This window comes from Paramormyrops kingsleyae, chromosome 14, assembly GCF_048594095.1.
Source record: "Paramormyrops kingsleyae isolate MSU_618 chromosome 14, PKINGS_0.4, whole genome shotgun sequence".
In the NCBI taxonomy this organism is placed as follows: Eukaryota; Metazoa; Chordata; class Actinopteri; order Osteoglossiformes; family Mormyridae; genus Paramormyrops; species Paramormyrops kingsleyae.
The window spans coordinates 26,579,883-26,601,138 of record NC_132810.1 but is presented as its reverse complement, the minus strand read 5'-3'; the positions used below and the strand labels follow the sequence as shown (position 1 = coordinate 26,601,138).

At 38.2% G+C, this 21,256-nt stretch overlaps 1 protein-coding gene across 3 annotated transcripts in view; it reads left to right on the top strand.

Annotated features, from left to right (window-relative positions):
- LOC111838303 (fermitin family homolog 2) overlaps positions 1 to 19,893 on the top strand; it is a 114,336-nt gene extending 94,443 nt beyond the window's left edge. For all 3 annotated transcript variants that reach the window (XM_072698900.1, XM_072698898.1, XM_072698899.1), the window contains 5 exons: positions 8,463 to 8,569; positions 9,269 to 9,490; positions 17,592 to 17,716; positions 17,902 to 18,043; positions 18,148 to 19,893. In XM_072698900.1, coding sequence (XP_072555001.1) covers positions 8,463 to 8,569; positions 9,269 to 9,490; positions 17,592 to 17,716; positions 17,902 to 18,043; positions 18,148 to 18,321 — 770 coding nt within the window. In that variant the 3' untranslated portion in view covers positions 18,322 to 19,893. The remainder of the gene's footprint in view (positions 1 to 8,462; positions 8,570 to 9,268; positions 9,491 to 17,591; positions 17,717 to 17,901; positions 18,044 to 18,147) is intronic.
- Positions 19,894 to 21,256: the final 1,363 nt, after the last annotated feature.

Below are 21,256 nucleotides of genomic sequence, written 5' to 3'. Positions count from 1 at the left end.
CAACTTGGCTGAAGAACGTCACGTTTGTATCCTAGGAAGTTCCGATGCGTTATCTATTTCTCCTGAATATCACGTAAAGCAGTGAGAACTGGTTTTCAGTTAATTTACCTGGTAAAATAAAGTTTAAATAAATGTAGGTTAGTGGTTTATTTATTGTTAGTTACTGTAATGTTGCACTGCTTTATTTGTTTAATTGTCCAGTCTGTGAAGAGAGAATTTTAGGGTGGCACATGCCCCTGAGGCTATCCCATTGGTGCGCCCCCCCGCAATACCTCTGTGCCCCCAGTTTGGGAACCACTGCTGCAGAAGAATGTATCCACTTTAAATTACATTCAAAGTTCTCAACAACCAAGTCCCATCTTATCTTTCTGAACTGCTTCTCCCCTACCAGGATCCCCACAGTCTTAGATCCTCCTCTTCTGGCTCTCTCCTCATCCCCCCCATCCAAACACTATGGTTATGGTAACTGTGCATTTTCCTGCTTAGCTCCCCGGCTTTGGAACTCCCTCCCCAGTGACATTTATCTGTTTGTCTCTATCCTAGATTTCAAAAACAAGTTAAAAACCTTTTTGTTTGCTCAAGCCTATGAATAATTCATATAATTATATAAGAATCACACAGTAGTACATAGAAATATGTTGTTATATACAAATATATTACTATTAGGCTAAATTCAGATGACATCTGCTTTGTCAGCATGCCTAGAGTTTCTATTAAAATGAGCATAAAAAAGGTTCAAAGGAAGCTACATGTCCTCACAATCCAATTGTAAGGAATCTACTTGCAGAGTCTCCGCAGTTTCAGTAAAACAGTCATTTATTGAACAGTAAGAAATAATATAATGTATTACAGTGTAGACATACACCGGGTACTGAAAGGCAGCTCAGATACAAATTAAGGATAGTTTTTTACCCCCCCCCCCCCCCCCATACCCCAAAAGACCCTCCCCAACAAGGTGCTGTGTGTAGGTGTTGAGTGAATTTACATATAAAGAGTGACCCCCTGGACTGTGAGGAGTCTGGGACAGGACAAGATGGAGACTTTCTGATCATTGTTATTCAATTATCTTCCTTATCACCCTAGTGGTGCCGACTAGAACCCCCATTCTCATCCTGGCTTCCTCCTTGATCATAAATTGCTAACAACAAATTAATTTTTGTATAGCGCATTATCACAACATTACATTGTCCCAAAGCGCTTTACAGCATCCCCACCCAAAGCCCCCAGTGAGTAAGCCATAGGCGACAGTGGCAAGGAAAAACTCCCTAGAAGGAAGAAACCTTGGGATGGACCAGACTCAAAGGGGGAGCCCATCCTCCAGGGGCCGGCAGGGAGAGTCAAATACAGTTAAATCTGAAACACAAACGGGGATCAGGGGGGAGATGACAAGCCGGTGCCACCGCTCCCTCTAATCACCAGGCAGCCAGAAGGCAGGGAGCGGGTCATACAAGGAAGATAACACTGTCTGTATTCAAATGATCAAGAACATTGGGGCATCTTTACTACTTTTCCTCACACCAATGAATATTCTTGTGCTGCTGTGAGTGTGGGACAGACTCAGAAAGGTGCAAAGACAACTTCTTGATGTACTTCAAATGACGGACACTGAATGCATTGCATTTTTCCAGGTGGATCATGAAAAGCTAATCTTTCTGTACCTACAGAGTTTTGTAACAGTATGGGACATGATTTCTCCCATATATCTGGACACATGGTTTTATACATGCACTATATCGGGCGTCCCTAACAGAACTAACTGACCAGGACACTTGCCTTATTGGTAACAATTCTTCTCTTAATGTGGAACGTGTCGGTTTTTAGTGGCAGTGACTAGCAATTGTTTCAGTTCAGTTTATACAATTTATATTTGTATAACAGAATTGCCCTAAGGTGCTTTACTTGGGCGTGGTCAACATCATTAACACGGAATACAAATACAAGGAAAAGGAACGGCAAAGAAATGAAAGAAAGTAAGTCAGATGACATTGGAGGAGAGGAACTAAAAAATCCCAAGTAGGGAGAAATTTTAAAAAAAAAACTGGGGGAGGGGGTGTAGGGTCAACTGACTGCTCAACCCCCCTGGGTATGCTAACATTCACTAGCTACAAAGCAATGTGTAAACTGTGATGAAGGTCAAAGCCAAAGTCCATCAATGAGTCAGTTCTCCTCACCAGCCTATGTAAGGTGACAGATTGAAGTTTGCATCCACGATGTTAAAGTTTGTAAGTCATATCTGCAATGTCACCCTCCCATGGAACTGAACCTGATCTCCAGCTCAGATGGTGCCTACCCTGGGCACCAACCGGACATTCTTAGAACTTGCATAGACACATTGATGGACAAGCATTGCAGATAAAAACGACATGTACTGCAGCACCAGCAGCCATAGTTATGGTGTGTTATGTGTTAAGTTCCACAATACAGGAACTCTGTAGCAGAGAACAATGCATTCTAAACTTTCGGTCCATGCTATTATTAATACTGACATTAACATCATATCTGTTGGTCTGGCATATTTGCTTGTTTGCAGAATTTCAGAATTTTGAATGAAAAGGGATAAAAGTCGAAAAAGTATATGGATTTGTTTTTAAACAGTCATTACCGTGATATATATATATATATATATGTATGTGTGTATATATATAATATGTGTATATATGTATATATATAATGTGTATATATGTATATATATATATATATATATATATATATATATATGTATGTGTGTATATATATAATATGTGTATATATATATATATGTGTATATATATTAGTGCTGGGCAACGATTAAAATCTTTAATCGTGATTAATCGCATGATTTGTCTGATTAATCGTGATTAATCGCAATGTTGTGCGCAAAATTTAATAATGAATTCAAAAGTAGTGTTTTGTGCACTTTATTTTAACCCTCTGGGGTCGGCGGTCCCGCCTGACAGAAATTTCGCCAAATCATTTAAATAACACTGCGAGTTTTTGTCATATACACATTAAAAAAACACCCTCAGAAACCTTGGACGGTCTACTTTTCAAATATATATAGGTAGAAATTGTTGCCATTTTCAGCAACGATTCTTGTATCTGTGTCCATGGCTCAGTGTGCTAAGCCTGTCTGCCTGTAATCACAAGATCGCCAGTTCAAACCCATCCTATTTAGAACGTGAATAGCGATCTTCAGCTGAGAGCAGTCCTATACACTCCTGATGCAAGTAAGACAAAGAAAGGTGGTACAGTTTGCCTTTTTTCCCTGTCATCTATACGTTTGATAAGAATAGTACACTTGTATGATTTATCGGTTTCCTTTGTGAAATACTTTGCGAATTCCATCTCGTTCCAATTTGTGTAACAGTTTGATAATTGTACAGATGAATTCTGGGTAGATTTGGGCGCGCCTCAGAATCGTAGTGTGAGCGGTATCGGAGCGAAATTGGAGAGACAGAGCGACCGCTCCAGCCTTAATTAAAAAACCGCTTCGCGCTCTGACCAAATTCAGCCGGCTCCGCTCCTCGCTCACGCTCCGCTCACATGCTCTGATTCAGAGCCAGCGAGCAACAGACTTTCAAAATAATACTACTACTAATATAATAAACTGCGTTAATTCGCAATAAAATAATTGTCGGCATTAATAAAGTACTGCGTTAACGCGATAACGCGTTAACTTGCCCAGCACTAATATATATATATATATATATATACACTCACCTAAAGGATTATTAGGAACACCTGTTCAATTTCTCATTAATGCAATTATCTAATCAACCAATCACTTGGCAGTTGCTTCAATGCATTTAGGGGTGTGGTCCTGGTCAAGACAATCTCCTGAACTCCAAACTGAATGTCAGAATGGGAAAGAAAGGTGATTTAAGCAATTTTGAGCGTGGCATGGTTGTTGGTGCCAGACGGGCTGGTCTGAGTATTTCACAATCTGCTCAGTTACTGGGATTTTCACGCACAACCATTTCTAGGGTTTACAAAGAATGGTGTGCAAAGGGAAAAACATCCAGTATGCGGCAGTCCTGTGGGTGAAAATGCCTTGTTGATGCTAGAGGTCAGAGGAGAATGGGCCGACTGATTCAAGCTGATAGAAGAGCAACTTTGACTGAAATAACCACTCGTTACAACCGAGGTATGCAGCAAAGCATTTGTGAAGCCACAACACGCACAACCTTGAGGCGGATGGGCTACAACAGCAGAAGACCCCACCGGGTACCACTCATCTCCACTACAAATAGGAAAAAGAGGCTACAATTTGCACGAGCTCACCAAAATTGGACAGTTGAAGACTGGAAAAATGTTGCCTGGTCTGATGAGTCTCGATTTCTGTTGAGACATTCAAATGGTAGAGTCAGAATTTGGCATAAACAGAATGAGAACATGGATCTATCATGCCTTGTTACCACTGTGCAGGCTGGTGGTGGTGGTGTAATGGTGTGGGGGATGTTTTCTTGGCACACTTTAGGCCCCTTAGTGCCAATTGGCCATCGTTTAAATGCCAGGGTCTACCTGAGCATTGTTTCTGACCATGTCCATCCCTTTATGACCACCATGTACCCATCCTCTGATGGCTACTTCCAGCAGGATAATGCACCATGTCACAAAGCTCGAATCATTTCAAATTGGTTTCTTGAACATGACAATGAGTTCACTGTACTAAAATGGCCCCCACAGTCACCAGATCTCAACCCAATAGAGCATCTTTGGGATGTGGTGGAACGGGAGCTTCGTGCCCTGGATGTGCATCCCACAAATCTCCATCCACTGCAAGATGCTATCATCAATATGGGCCAACATTTCTAAAGAATGCTTTCAGCACCTTGTTGAATCAATGCCACGTAGAATTAAGGCAGTTCTGAAGGCGAAAGGGGGTCAAACACCGTATTAGTATGGTGTTCCTAATAATCCTTTAGGTGAGTGTATATATATATATATATATATATATATATATATATATATATATATATGTGTGTGTGTGTGTGTGTGTGTGTGTGTGTGTGTGTGTATATATATATATGCAGGGTTCCCGCTGCCGCTTGTCACTCTCGTCATTGACGAAAACGGAACCCATGGTGATGAAGAAAAACGGCATCAAATCGTCACTCTGGCGAATTCAATTTTCAAATGACGAATTTTGAATTTTTGAAACCGGCCTCGATCACGTTAATTTGAGGGGATCAGAAATCGACCATATTCCCATGAGATCCACCGATCTTAGTTATATGCTTTTAACTCTTTGGGGTCGAGTATGTCGTCGACGACATCGCGTACTTTTCGCGTCTATTTCAGTTTATAAATATCTCGCTGAAAACTTAATGTATAATCATGAAAAAAACGCTGGCTAAATCCGTAATCTGTCTTCTTTTCAAAACGTCCATTGTCGGAAGTATTAAAGTTTTAAAAATTAGGTTAAATCGGCAAAAAAGTAAACCATGTCATCTTACTTTGTTTTACCTACATCGGGGGCGTGTAGTACCGCTCTCACCCGAAGATCGCTATTCACATTCTAAATAGCCGCATTAGCGCGTATTCAAATCGCATTCGCATGGTAATTTGATTAACAGCGCAACGGTGAAACGCGATCCAGATACATCCCCTTCAGCGCCATAAAAGGGGGTTGGGGACGTGGCCAGGTGACAATGGCTCATTCATACACATGAAAGTTGCTACATATTCAATGAAAGGAGCCAGAAATAGTTACATGAGTTAGGTTTTTCTTATTTATTTATCCAAATTAATGTTGCATCTACACCATTTAGTCATCTTCATGTAGCCAAGACTTTGGTGATCAGATATCTGGGATCAAAACAAACTGCCAGCATTGCTTACTATGTACTTTTATAATGTTTCTGCAAGTGTTCCAAACTGCATTTTGCAATGTCTATACTTTGATGTCAAATTTCAAACTTAACAAAAATCTGACATATTTACAATATATATTAAAATAAAGATGAGTGTAATGGCAAAACAAATATATAAGAAATAATTTATTTGCCATGAATTAAGTGTGATGAAATGTGTGATCATGCCCCAGTCAGTGAAAGTGTGTTTCCTACCCCTAGGCCCCAGAGGGTTAAATCAGCCTTTTCTCCCATTCCCGAGAGAGGTGCAGTGCAGGCTGCCTCCCTCCCTATTTTTTGGACAAGTGTGTCATAACAGCTATATATATATATATTTTTTACAAAATTAGAGAAATTAAAGTCTGGAAGAAAAAATATGATTTTGTAGTTCAAACAGCAATGCTCATTTATATGTTCGTTTATATTTGAGGACACTACCTCATGTTTTGTGAGTATTCATATCAATTTACTCAATAAAAATGGAAACATTGAAGTAACTGTCTTTTAGTTATGAAAGAAACAAGATCGGCAAAAAAAAATCGAGATCGGCAGGTAAGGTTGCCTAAGGATCGTTGATCGGCCAGAAAACTGCAATCGGTGCACCCCTAATATATATATATATGTATGTATATATATATGTGTATATATATATGTGTATGTGTATATATATATATATATATATATATATATATATATATATATATATATATATATATATATATATGTGTGTGTGTGTGTGTGTGTGTGTGTGTGTGTGTGTGTGTGTGTGTGTGTGTGTGTGTGTATGTATATATGTGTGTGTGTATGTATGCATGCATATATATGTATATGTACACTCACCTAAAGGATTATTAGGAACACCTGTTCAATTTCTCATTAATGCAATTATCTAATCAACCAATCACATGGCAGTTGTTTCAATGCATTTAGGGGTGTGGTCCTGGACAAGACAAAACTGAATGTCAGCATGGGAAAGAAAGGTGATTTAAGCAATTTTGAGCGTGGCATGGTTGTTGGTGCCAGACGGGCCGGTCTGAGTATTTCACAATCTGCTCAGTTACTGGGATTTTCACGCACAACCATTTCTAGGGTTTACAAAGAATGGTGTGCAAAGGGAAAAACATCCAGTATGCGGCAGTCCTGTGGGCGAAAATGCCTTGTTGATGCTAGAGGTCAGAGGAGAATGGGCCGACTGATTCAAGCTGATAGAAGAGCAACTTTGACTGAAATAACCACTCGTTACAACCGAGGTATGCAGCAAAGCATTTGTGAAGCCACAACACGCACAACCTTGAGGCGGATGGGCTACAATTACTTCTAGGCCGTGGCATTTAAACGATGCCCAATTGGCACTAAGGGGCCTAAAGTGTGCCAAGAAAACATCCCCCACACCATTCCACCACCACCACCATACACTGACATTCTGACATTCAGTTTGGAGTTCAGGAGATTGTCTTGACCAGGACCACACCCCTAAATGCATTGAAGCAACTGCCATGTGATTGGCGGATTAGATAATTGCATTAATGAGAAATTGAACAGGTGTTCCTAATAATCCTTTAGGTGAGTTTATATATATGTGTATGTGTGTGTGTGTGGATGAAAACTGTTCTCTGAGGTAGTTAATCAGCTTCATCATATTTTTATTGAAAGAATATTTCATCAAATCTAGGGGGAGAGTTACAGAGAAGAAAATTATAATGCTAACAAAGAAAATAAAACAAAAAATATATAAAGTATACTAAATGATTTATTGCAAGCTGTTTAGTTTGGTGGTATTTGATGTTAAAACTCCCAACGGTAATTTTTTGGCTACCTATAGATGTTCCTTAAATCAGCTTCAAATAATGACAGTTTTAATATAAGTAAAAAGTCAAGGTAATTTCAAGGGGTTCTGCAGATTTCATTTAGGTTCACAGTGTAAAAGAAGTAGTCCATGTTTCACGTTTTGCGTGTTGCCAAAATCATTGTTTGAATTAATTATATGTCTTGCACAGCCTTGCCTTCTGTTTCAGGTTGAATGCAGTGGGCATGGTTCATAAAACACTTTTTTAAGGCACCACAGTTGCATTGCCAATGAATGCTAGGTTACAAAAAACTATTTTAACAGGACTCCCAGTATAAACTACACCCACTTCTAGCCTTCTATCCAAATGCAGATAGACAGATAATTTTGTTGTTTTAACGGATACAGATGATCGCTGTACACCTCTAGTACTAATTTGTTACAAGAATCTTTAAGTTTTATTGGACACTAGAGTATAGTCTCTCTTAATTATCCATATTTAAAGAATTACTGTCTGTTGAGATTACATTTGTGAACCAGTTTAAATTAAACTAGAGGTATATAGTTCTGGTCCATAAAGTAAAAATCCAGAAAAAATATTTTGAGTCGAGTATAAATAGTCACAGTCGCAGAGTACTTAACTGGATCTTGGTCTGGACTTTTACTTTCTGGACCTGAACTATGCACGTGAGCCTTTTAGGGCTGAGGTAGGGTTGAGAATTTTGGGCTTCTACTAACTACAGATGCTTAATTAGTTGAATAAAATAATTTTTGTTCAAATTTGTTGAAAAGTCTATAAATGTACCTAATAACTTTTGCCTCCTTCATAAAATTCTATTCCACAGGTTGTGAAGTGACACCAGATGTCAACATTTCTGGTCAGAAGTTCAACATAAAGTTACTGATTCCTGTGGCTGATGGCATGAATGAGATTTGGCTGCGATGTGACACTGTAAGTGTACTCCTAGATACACCCCTCTAAAGCGTGTGAAAGCAGGAAAATATGTGCAGTGTTACACATTGTCTGGGGGACAGGCTACATTTATTGCCTTCAATTGTTCTGGCAAGTTCTGGCAGCAGAACAGGTAAGGGCATACTGAAACCAGTGTGAAAAGTATGTAAAGGCATGAGATTAAGTGTAGAATTGGGGACAATTGAAGACTGGGGTTATTTGTAGAAGATTAACTCGGAAGATGCAGTAATGTAACTTCCAGGCCAGGTGTCAGCTGAATAGCAGACCATACCTAAATGGCGCGGCCTTGTATGCATAGGGTTCTTTTTCCTTATGTATGATTCACAAATTGTATTTCTTCTAATATTTCTCATCCCGTAGCTTCACTAATTGCTCTGATTCCACTGGGAATCAGAGCAATTTGTTTCTGCTTTCCAAGTAAGCTATGCCACCCCACCCAATATTTCTTGGCAAAAAGTGTTTAATTGTGTTTTACTGGTATTGTAATACAAAACCTTGTTCACATATGACACATTGTTTTAGACACAAAGATAAAGATTTCATACAATGGGACAGTGTAGAATCGCAGGTGGGTGGTTTCTAAAAAAAAGTCTTTGCAAGAGTACAAATTGTAAGACCTTTTTTGTTTTGGAGTAGGTTTACATGTGATACATCTGTCAATCTCTGTCTTTTCTATAGGAGAAGCAGTATGCCCACTGGATGGCTGCCTGTCGTTTAGCTTCAAAAGGGAAGACCATGGCAGACAGCTCATATAACCTCGAGGTGCAAAACATCTTGTCCTTCCTAAAGATGCAGCACATGAATCCTGATCCCCAGATCATTGCTGAGCCAATCAATGCTGACATCAATTCAGAATGCCTGGTGTCTCCTCGGTACCTTAAGAAGTACAAAAACAAACAGGTATTGACGGGGCTTGAAGATGCTAAGCTTGCTGTACAGTCTATCTCTCAAAAGTTTGCATATTTCTTTCATGATTGAAACCTTGATTTCTGGGGTAACCTTTTTAAGCTAAATAACTGATTTACATGTTATATTATTACATATTTAGCAGACTCTTTTGTCCAAAGTGATGTGAGACAAATAGCACATTGACTTGATTAATTGAGGATTTTACACTGTATTTATGGAAAATTGAATAGTGACAATTTGGAAGTTAGAGGTCTATCATGTCAGATCAAAATGAACTGACATCTAGTTTAGGCTAGGCTATAGTTGAGGGAATAATTCTATAAGGGGAAATTGAGGGAATGATTCTATAAGGCTGTAATTAATCAAAACGAGAACTGACTGGCGCACCGGCATGGCACGGTTACCTAATCAGAACAGACAGAGAACGTCAGCGGCCCCTACTTATCTTTTAGCCTTCCAGAAGAACAACTACGAACCGACTAAGTGTCAAACATGCAAGTGTCAAACATGTGGTTGTCACGTAGACGGAAGGTACCGAGAGAGTGGGGGAGATGCCCAAAGGGCTTTAAAAGCGTACCCCAACATAGTCTGTGCCCCCTCAAAAAAAAGGGGATGCGTGACATCTCTGCATAGTAGCCATAACTATTGACAAAGAGTTTTCCCTGTGTTTAGTTATTTTGTTTCTGATATCTTGGCAGATATTGGTTGATGCAGAATGTCATATCCATAAGTTTTGGTATCATCATTATTACAGGTTTTGGAAAATGTAAATAACATTGCATAATCTCTTCTATGCATTTTCTGCTGGACTTTTGTATTTTTATGCTGGACTTGAGCTGCATATTCAAAAGTCCTTCGTGTCTAGCTAGCGTTTCCCCTAACACCTTTTACTTCATAATAGTTTACCAAAGTGTTTCCTTAATCTAAGATATTGGGAGTGTTCCATGGCAGAGCAGGCAAAGCACAAGCATAATATTTCCACCACTATACCTGAGTGTTGGTTTGATACTCTGTGGTACCAATATCTTTTGTTCATCTCCTTACATAAGCCATTATGTTCAATAGGGCTTCTTTCCAATGATCCACTATGAATTTCTGGTACGTCTAAGCTGATTCCTAAACCTGAAAAAATCCCCAGATTTTTAGTATGTTCTCAGATTTTTGGGCCCTTCTAAATACAATATATTCAAATGTATAGATCATATTTGAACCTAATTTACTACCTTTGGGTGCCTGTGTCTAAAAATCTGTTTGTCCCAATAAGATGTTTAATATTAGATTATGAGAATCATAAGATTAAGTAAAATAAAATTCTTACCTACAGTAGTTTGTAGATGTCATTTATATATTTACTAGGGGTGTAACATTACATCGATATATCGATTAAACGGCAAACGATCCGATGCATCGATGTGACCGTATAAATATTGATACATGCGTTTTTATTTTCTCGCCTGTACCAGTATTGTTTTCATGATCCACTCTGACGTATACATGGTCTACACCAGGGGTGCCCATTACATCGATCGCGATCTACTGGTCGATTGCAAAGTTAGTGTGGGTAGATCATATGGCATAAAAAATAGAGGATGGATGACGTGTTCAACAGCGCCAGCTGCTGCAAGCTACAGAGTCACCTAGTTAGCCTCCAGTTTATTTCTGCTAAACTTAAGAAAGGGTATAAAAATTAATGGGGGAGCTGGACCAAGTAAGAAGCCAAAGACCTACCACTTCCATACGGAATGGGAGGAGGACTTTTTTTTCCACCATGTCATATTCGAAGTGCATTTGCCTCATCTGTTAGTCTACCATTGCTATTCCGAAGAAGGGAAATGTAGAGTGGCATTTTCAGACTATTCATAAAAACTACAACATTAACTTCCCTCCGAAAAGCGAGCTGAGAAATAGAAAGGTGAAGGAACTAAAATCCCAGTTCAGTTAAAAAAAAACGGTATTCATCCCAAAGGGAAATTGTAATAATAAATAATATTTAGTGCTAGGCAATAAAACGATCTCGATTTTTTTATCAATAAAAAATGAGGATGATCATGATGATACACACAGACTATAAAACTCGATCAACCAAGTTTGCTCCGTTTTAGAGAATGCGCTGAGACAGACAACTCCACAACAGCCAATCACCGACGACGTTGTAATTTTGCCCATCCTCCCTTAAAGAAGCAATGGGTGCATTCGACTTGGGTTTAGATCTGTCTGCAGCTGACGCGACGTGGAGCGCGATCTGCCGGTGGCTGCAGGGGTGGAGTATAAACTGACTGCAGGCAAGTCGGACAACTTCTACTCCTTGTAGTCTGCAAGACCTGACTGCAATGGCAGCACTGCCAGAAGGGTGTAGATAAATCTATACAAATATCACCTGCATGCACATTACTTCTTTTACAATAACCAACTCCTGATTAAAACTATTAGCAGTGAATAAAACTATTGTGTATAGTGGCTCTGTGCAAAAAGATAGCTGCCAGGAAAAAGATGAAATACATGTATTTCAAGGATTCAAAGTTTTTATTGTCATGTACAGAGTACAATGCAATTCTTATTTGAATGCCTTCACAGACTGGACGATTAACCAAATAAAGCAGCGCAACATTACAGTAACTAACAATAAATAAACCACTAACTTGCGTGTACTATTAGAACATTTATGTCATTTATTTAAACTTTATTTTACCAGGTAAATGAACTGTAAACCAGTTCTCACTGCTTTACGTGCTTTTTGGGAGAAATAGCAGATAACGCATTGGAACTTCCTGGGATACAAACGTCATGTGTGTGACTAAAATCTTCAGCCAATAAGGGCAAAGTTGTCGTCACGGAGGTGGTTCCAGTTTGTACTGCATGGTCTGTCTCAAGTCGTCTTGCTGTCGCGTGCATTTTGTACCATGTGATATGGTGACGTTTTGCAAGTGCCGGACAAAAAAAATCTAACCATGATTTGGCATTTTTTTGTTTGGTTTAGATACTTTTCTACCTCAGAATTTTAAAAAGTTTTTAAGGGTTATTTTTATTATTATTTTGATTATTACATTATTACATGGAACAGCATTGTGAAACTATAATATTGATAATTATCGATATCGGTCAATACAGGAAAAAATATCGTGATTTTTTTTCCCCCATATCGCCCAGCTCTAATAATATTAAAGAATACTCAATATTTTTATACATAAATATATGTTTTGCATTTTTATAGTAGGTAGATCATTTTGACTTACACCCATGTCATTTATAAGTAGCTCCCAAGCTAGCGTACCTTCAGAGCGTGTGTTTAGTACAGCAGGTGCTCATAGCACACAATCTACTGAACACGTTGACCATTTAATTTTTATTTTAAAAAAAAAGAATACTGACATACTTGTTTCACCACAGAAGTCAGTCATGTTGATCTTCCTCATCCTACATGTCTGTCCATGCAATATTTTTTATTTGACTTTATTGCACTTTATTTTACTTGTTATTGTTGTATCCCAGCATAGGGCGAGCGAGTAGGGAACAAGGAATCGGAGTTAGGCAGACGGAAATCCAACAAACGGAGGGGGTTTATTGCAAGCACAGCACACAACACGGGGAAAACTTCAATGACAGATCTGGGCAACAGATTCTAATGAGGACTTAAATACACAGGACTAGACGAAACAATAAGAAACAGCTGGGAACAATCGGGATTGCACGCGAAGTTAATAAGAGGCATAGCACACGAGAGGGTCATATGAGTAGGTTATGACAGTTATGAACATACTTTTGGTTACACTTTTGTATTTGTCTGGAGAAGACTTGATTGGGAAAAAAAAATAATTAGTCACCATGTTAATCTACATCCATCCAAAGTTTTTATTTTTACCTTATTGCACTTTATTTTGCTTGATTTATGGGACATACTTGACTACACTAGATTTTGTTTACACTTCCCAATAAAATATGATAAAATGCTAATTATATTTGCCTTTTTTAATTCATTGAAATGTAAAGGATTCATCATTTCGACTACTATCACCAGTATCGAACTGAATCGAATCGTATGGTATCGTATCATGGGAATTTGTGAGGTATCAAAAAATCGAACTATTGGCTTAAGGAATCGATATTGTATCGTATCGCGAGGAAAGCTGTGATTTACACCCCTAATATTTACTCTCCGACCACCCACACCTTTTGCTCCAGAAGTAATTCTCTTGTGACTACCAGTCTTTGAACATGGTATATCGCTAGACATCTGGCTTTGATCAATATATCTATCAAAACTTACTGCAGGAAGGAAGGGTGTGAGAAACAAATCGATTTTCTCTGGGAATGTATTTCATGAAACTAGCTAGCGAAGTAAATTAAAAGTGAAAAAATTTGGCTTATGACTTTTTATGTCGGACCATGCTGTTCTGATACCATAGTACAGAGGTACTCGATTATTTTATTTATTTATTTTCCTTCCCCCAGACAATTTCATCAGTCACACAAAGGTAAATGTTGCCAATTTTTGCTTGGACAAGTGTTATAAAACACTGGTGCAATACATTTTCAAACCCAGATGCAATAATAAATGTTTGTCAATTTTAGGTATATCTCAGTAATGTGTCAGCGGTGTAACAGACTGTACTCAATCCATATGGACCCTCTCCGTGGGTTGGCACACTTGTGAACCACAGATTAATAGCAAAGTTTATCCATCATAGTATGAAATACAGTCTTACTGTCATTACTTTAAGTAATATTTCCCTAAATCTCAATGCTGTGGCAGTCCATAGAGGACATGCATTTAGGGTAGTGTTGTCACGATACCAAAATCATGACTTTGATACGATACCTTTCTTAAATATTTCGATACTGAAGCGATACCACGGAAAAAAACTAAAACATTAAGAAAATTAATGGATAAACAGATGACAGAACTCAGAATAGAGAACAGAACTTCATTTTAAATAGGACTAACAACATATTTTGTCAATATCAGTCAAATGAAATATAACCTATTTTGTCACGTTGGCTGACTTTCTGATGAGCTTTTAGGTTTGCGTTCTTAACAAACATGGGTAGCTAAGGTGCAACATTGAGAGACTTAAACTATAGTTCAATAACAAATATTATTTTTCTCACATGACTTATTGTTGATATTTAGCTAACTCCTTAGCACTATTTAGTTTCAGATCTATTTTATGGAAACAGGAAGTGAACAAATCATAACACATCTTTTAGATGAACTGAATCAAACGAACTGTGTCCCAAAAAAGGGGTTGTCCTGTCTGTGAAAGCTGCAGGATGAAAGGGAAAAAAAAGTCTGAAAGCCCACTGTGCCTATAGTGAATGGTATATAGAATTTGTGTCAGCCACAATTCTCATCCCATTATGTTTGCTGTAAGGGCATAAGAATGAGAAGGAAATATGTCAAAAGACGGGGCCAGACCTGGCATTAATTTGAAAAACACCATGAAGTAAGTTACTCAGTTACCAGAAACTCAGAATCATTTAGTTTATAAACAGTGATGGTCAGAAAGTCCCTTTTATTTAATTAAAGTAATACTGTGATCACTGTCTAAAAAGTGAAAGATACCATGATGATAATTTTAGGTCATATCGCCCACCCCTATATACTTGTGTACTGAAAGATCTGATTCTGATTTTGTTTCAGCCTTAATAGTAATAGGAAGGTGTACTTTGAAGGCTTGTTCATAATGTTTGGGGAAAATCTCCTATTGCAACCATTTTTACAGAGTATAAGATGCAGGTAATTGAAGATAATTGACAGATTAAAAAGTACATAAACAGGTTTCCACACAGGCCTAGCTCCTGTACTATGAAGCGGGGTTACTGACTTATCGGGGTAACTTGATGGATTTAAGGTACCACAGTTTAAATGGACTTCATGTTCGTTCTCTTACATTTTGCCCAGACTTCCTTAAATCTGACAAGTTACCCCAATAAGCCAGTAACTCCATTTTGTAGTACAGGCCACTAGTTCCCAAGTTGAGGTAAGCATTTAACATTCCATTGTATTTAGACTCATGCATAAAAATGCTAGGCAGCCTGGTTACCCTTAAATTATATCAGTCTGATCTTCCAAAATGACAAAACTGTTCACTTCACAGCATGAGTAGGGCGATGGTGGCGCAGGAGGTAGTGCTATCATTCGGCAACTGGAGGGTTGCAGGTTCGAGCCCCGGTTCCTCCTGACCCCATCGAAGTGTCCTTGAGCAAGACACTGAACCCCAAATTGCTCCTGGTGAGCCAGTTGGCGCCTTGCATGGCAGCCTCCGCCACCGGTGTATGAGTGTCTGTGGGGATAGTTACATCGTGACAGGATGCGATGTGAGAAAGATTTTAAAATAATTTTATAATAAGAAAGATTTCATCATTTAAAATAAGACTAACACTGTTTAGGGTACAGTTTCACAGTCAAACTTAACCGAAACAAAAATTTTATCCATAAGAGAAAATACATTTGCTTTCACTAAGATGGACTGCAGTCCTAGTTTTGGTATGTTTCATCTTCGGCTCTGTCCGATTTATAATGAAAGATGGAACATGCTCTTAAATACAGTGGGGCCTTGGAACAAAAAATTAATTTGTTCCAGAAGGCTGGTCGAGCTGCAGTTTGGTCAAGGTCCAAGTTCAATTTCCCCAGGAGAAATTATGTAAAAGAATTTAGTCTGTTTCAGGCTCCCAAATGATTGCCTATCTACTTGCATACCAAATGATAAAAGCATTAACAATCAATATAAAACTAATACCTCATTTAATATCCATTTTATCAACGTCCATTCGCGTTAGTGGCTGTGGGCTAAAAGAATTACAATCAAAAATATTTGTTTTAATGCTGGATATGCCGACTGTTGTTTTTTAAAATGTGTGGGCAGGTGGTAGGTAGAGAGCAGGTGGGCTTTAGGTAGCATTGTCAGACAACCAAGAGATTTCTGTACAGTGCTGCCTGACGTAATGTTACAGTACCGTAATGAACTCTAGTTAAACATTTTGTACTTAGTTTAATATAAATATACATAACAATATTTGGACTTCGATCGAATTAATGTCCTGTTTTACACAACATAATGTGGATATTAAAAGGGAGATACGTGTACGCACATGAAAAAACACATATAAAAGCAATAAACGTGAAAATGAATTACAATTTATGAACACTACACTTGTATTGAGGTGAGCTGATGCCATACTGGAAGTGGAAGGTGGAGGGATGGAGGGGTTATTGTTTGGAAGGGGAGACGTGTCTCGATCCGTACAAGTTTTAAGCAGGTCTGTTTTGTTTTGTTGTGTTCGGAATTTTCAGTTGAGTTGCAGCTAGATTTTTCTCATCTGACCCATTTGAGGTCTGAATTAATAGAGTTGCACATGTCTCGACCCATGCAGGTCTTAGCAGGAACAGTTGAGTTCCAAGATTTCAGTTTAGGAACAAGTTGAAAAAAAATTGACAGACCCATTTGACATCTGAGTTGATAGAGTTAATAGTTAAGAGGCATTCTAGTTCCAAGGTTCTACTGTATTTATTTTCCGGGGGGGTGGGTCTTCCAGTGTGTCCCCTATTTCCAATGCCCCTCCTATTATGACAGTATGCTGATGTGTTCTTTCAGCAATTATCTTGAGCAGCAAATTAAAATCAAATTAGTGTCTTTCTGAAGAAGGTGAATGCCTTTCATTAATGTCCATTTATTTATATGGACAAGTCGATTTAAAGAATTTAGAAGTGTAATTTTGATTGAACTAAAGATGCTAAAGATATTAGTTTAGCTTAGTTGAGTAAGTACAGGGGGGTCTGTGCCTCTGTGGGTTAGGAATCTGTTTCCATGTCTGATAGGTGACTATAACAAAACCTCTGGCAGGCAGAGAACTCGTAACACTGCTAGTGCATTGATCACTTAACCCAGAAAAACAGCTGACCCAAGGCTTTGTTGTCACCTGTATATGTCTGTCTGATAGAAGACAATTTTGGGATATCCATCCATCTATCCTTTTAATGTAACTGCTTGCACTATTCAGGGTTGTGGGGGTCTGGAGCCTATAATATGGGATTTGTGAAAATCAAATAATTCCTATTTACAATTAACCTTCCATCACCTCCCTAAACAAATAGATTTCTGCACGGATCCTGGAAGCTCACCAGAATGTAGCCCAGATGAGTCTCATTGAAGCCAAGATGCGCTTTATCCAAGCTTGGCAGTCACTGCCAGAGTTTGGAATTACACACTTCCTGGCCAAGTGAGTCTTGCATAAGACACATTTATTTATATGCCACTTTTTGTTTCTTGCATGGTAACAGAATCAAATGAAATGAATGATGTTTGAAAATGAAATTTCAGATGACCGATTACCACTGGAACTTGCAAACTTTTCAATGATCAATTTTATGTAAATAACATACCTCTTCTACCTACTAATTACAGATTTCAAGGAGGAAAAAGGGAAGAGCTCATTGGAATTACCTATAATAGGCTGATCCGTATGGATGCAAGTACTGGTGATGCCATTAAAACATGGAGGTTCAGTAACATGAAGCAATGGAATGTTAACTGGGAAATTAAAATGGTATGCTGCTAAAAGCATGTCAGTTTCATATAGATGTCTTGGTATATAGGATGAAATGTTGCTACTTGTATGCTGATCTTATGTATGCGTTACTTAATCTGCAGGTCACAGTGGAATTTGCTGATGAGCCCAGCCTTGCTTTCATCTGTGCAGAAGTGGACTGCAAAGTGGTCCATGAGTTCATTGGAGGCTATATCTTCCTTTCCACTCGTGCTAAGGACCAGAATGAGAGTCTGGATGAAGAGATGTTCTACAAGCTGACTAGTGGCTGGGTTTGAAATTCTCCAAACAGGTTGTGGTTGGTCTTAGGGTTTTGGATGCATTCTTTTAGTCATGGCTATGCTATTTAAGCCTGAAGTTTCCTGCATTGATGCTAACTTATATTTGTATTAATGCTGGGATTTTGCTCAGTAATTTTCCCCACATGCCTTATGAAGTAGTAATCACACATGCGCCTTTGTCTGTGTCACAGAGCAGCCTACGGAACCTCCCCCCTCCCCACACACACACACACATGCACACACACAGGTCAGTTTTCATATGAAAATAATTTCAGCAGCTTCTCTGGTGAGAAATGCATAATGACTAATAAAAAAACTATTTAGTTTTTTACTTGAGCCTTTCTTCATTGCCCATCTGTGCATCAATTTTTTAAGTAGGTGAAATTTTAGTAATAGAATTTGACACAGTTATGTCAGTCTTCTCCTTTGCTAAACAAATCCTTAATATTTGTGAAAAATGTCGTTTGCTGTGTTGCGCTGTCACCACATTCAAAAACAGCAGTAGGAGTTAATAGTGGAGGAAACTAGGTGTCCAGTTTCAGGATTTACAGGGGGTTTTTTTTCTCTTATCCATATGAAGTAATTTTGTAGCACTTCTATATATTTTCTTAGGTTGTTTGAAGTCTCTTATTGAAGAAAAACACAGTATTGGTTTTGGACATGCTTGGTTTTAATTATAATTTTGTTTAACACTAAAATGATTAATATGCAATTTTTATTTGAAAGGCCTTTTGGACTTACACAGGCAATATAGTGGTAAGGCCAAAGAAAGTGTTTGTAGAAAACGATCATGTTTGTCTCATCAGTTTTGTGGTGTATCTAAAGTGTGCAGTGTCCTCAGTGCTATACCATGAATCGTGTTGTGAATAAGGACTGGTCCCTGATTGTCCACTTATTTGGCTGCCTTGCTTTTTCATATTCAAACACTATATAGTATTATTCAGTTCCATGTTATTTTTATGCACTAGTAATAGGTCACAAAAACTTTAATATGCAAAGTCCATTACTCCTTGGTATGAAGGAATGCAAATTAAGTGTTTTGTAAGTAATGTTTAAAACACAAGTTTTATAAAATTGTACAGTTGTCATTGCTGCCCTTTTTCTGTTGTGTTTTCCCCAGGAAAAAGCCATCTGTCATTACCATTATATACTTTTTAAGAATGTTTAACATATATTAAAAATATTGTTTCAGACTCCAAGTAAGGGGAGAAAATCTAATTTTAACACTGATTTCAAGCTCTCAGGACTGCTGAAAAGAGCTTAATTTACTACTTTCTACTTACCATTATTTTCCTCAATTTAATTGTACTGTATGCATGTCTAAGCAGTCCAGTTTTGAAGTACACTTATATTACAATGAATTCTTACTCGAGTTTGTATGTATTCATACTAAACCTATATACAAAATGAAGGCTGTCATCACTAAGGTCTGGAGACAAGTTGCCAAGCTTTGCTTTTGAGTCTCCTCTTTTTATCTTTGCCTCAAATGTCTGAAATAGCAGTGCATGACCTGCTGTTTTGACTAAAAAATGCATTTATTTTAAAAATAAAAGTTTTTATTTAAGCATTGCCATGACTGACACGATTTATTTATACTTATGCAGTCTTTATTTTTAATGATAGTATGGTAGTTTGTAGATAATATTTTGTGTTGCATAATTTCACTTTTAATGGAAGGTAAGTATTGGTAAAATTGTTTGATGCCAAAACATTAAAACTTAAGCATGATTTACCGACCAAAGTTGCATGTATGCGAGTGAGGGGATTAGAAGAATAACATCTACTCAAGCATTATGGAAAAGCTGAAATTTCACTTCTACCAAATTATTGAACCCATAATTACTGAATCATACTGTTTAAATATATTTCTCTTAAATAGGATTTTATACTTCACTGTGTACTCATCTGTGATGTTATCTGAAGTATGATATAACACAACTCCCTAAAGTGGTAATACTGCAATGAGGTTATTCCCTGGGTGCTTGGAGTCACTTGGGAAAACAATTAAAAGTAAAGAGGCAGTATTAGACCCTACACAAACCATATTCCACAAACAAGAGACTAGGTCAGCCCACCAAGTAAATTGGCCCAGCTGACCACTATTAACCCTAAACAATAGAACTGCCTATTCCATGTTATCCATGGATTTCTGTTAACCTCTAGAGATCTATATGCAGTGCCTTGCAAAAGTACTGAATGCCCTTTAAGATCTGATTTGCCTGAATTACAAATGAAACATAAACATCTACCTGTCAGTTTTTTTTTCTTTAAAACTCAAAGTATATTTATCAGCAAATATCCCTCAAGAATGTTAAACAAAGCCTACAATCATTTATTGCAAAGGTAAATTTGACATGGCTGGTACCACCTGGTTCCCATGGAGTTGCCACCTGTCTGTTTTCCCGGGATTGTCCTTTTTAGGTCAGTCCTGGTAAATGTATTGTTTCTCCTAGGGCACTGAATGTCCCGGTTTTCAATATGGTCAATATTTACAGTTTCTGTTTAAATGACTACAGGGGGTCCTCGGGTTGTGACGTCTCCACATACGTTCCGAGTTATTGACGCGCACTCCCTTAAAAACTTTTTAGAATTGAGACGTGAATGTTTCAGCTTACACCATTAGCGTTGTACTTACGGACCACATGGGCGAACTAGTTTGACTGCGCAGGTGGAAGAATACACAGTAACGCAACGTATGAGTGAGGGACTAGGTGTCCCCTAGTACGCTTACTACAACAACAAATTAATTTTTGTATAAACAACAAAAAAGTTTTTTATCACAACATTACATTGTCCCAAAGCGCTTTACAGCATCCCCACCCAAAGCGCCCAGTGAGTAAGCCATAGGCGACAGTGGCAAGGAAAAACTCCCTAGAAGGAAGAAACCTTGGGAGGGACCAGACTCAAAGGGGGAACCCATCCTCCAGGGGCC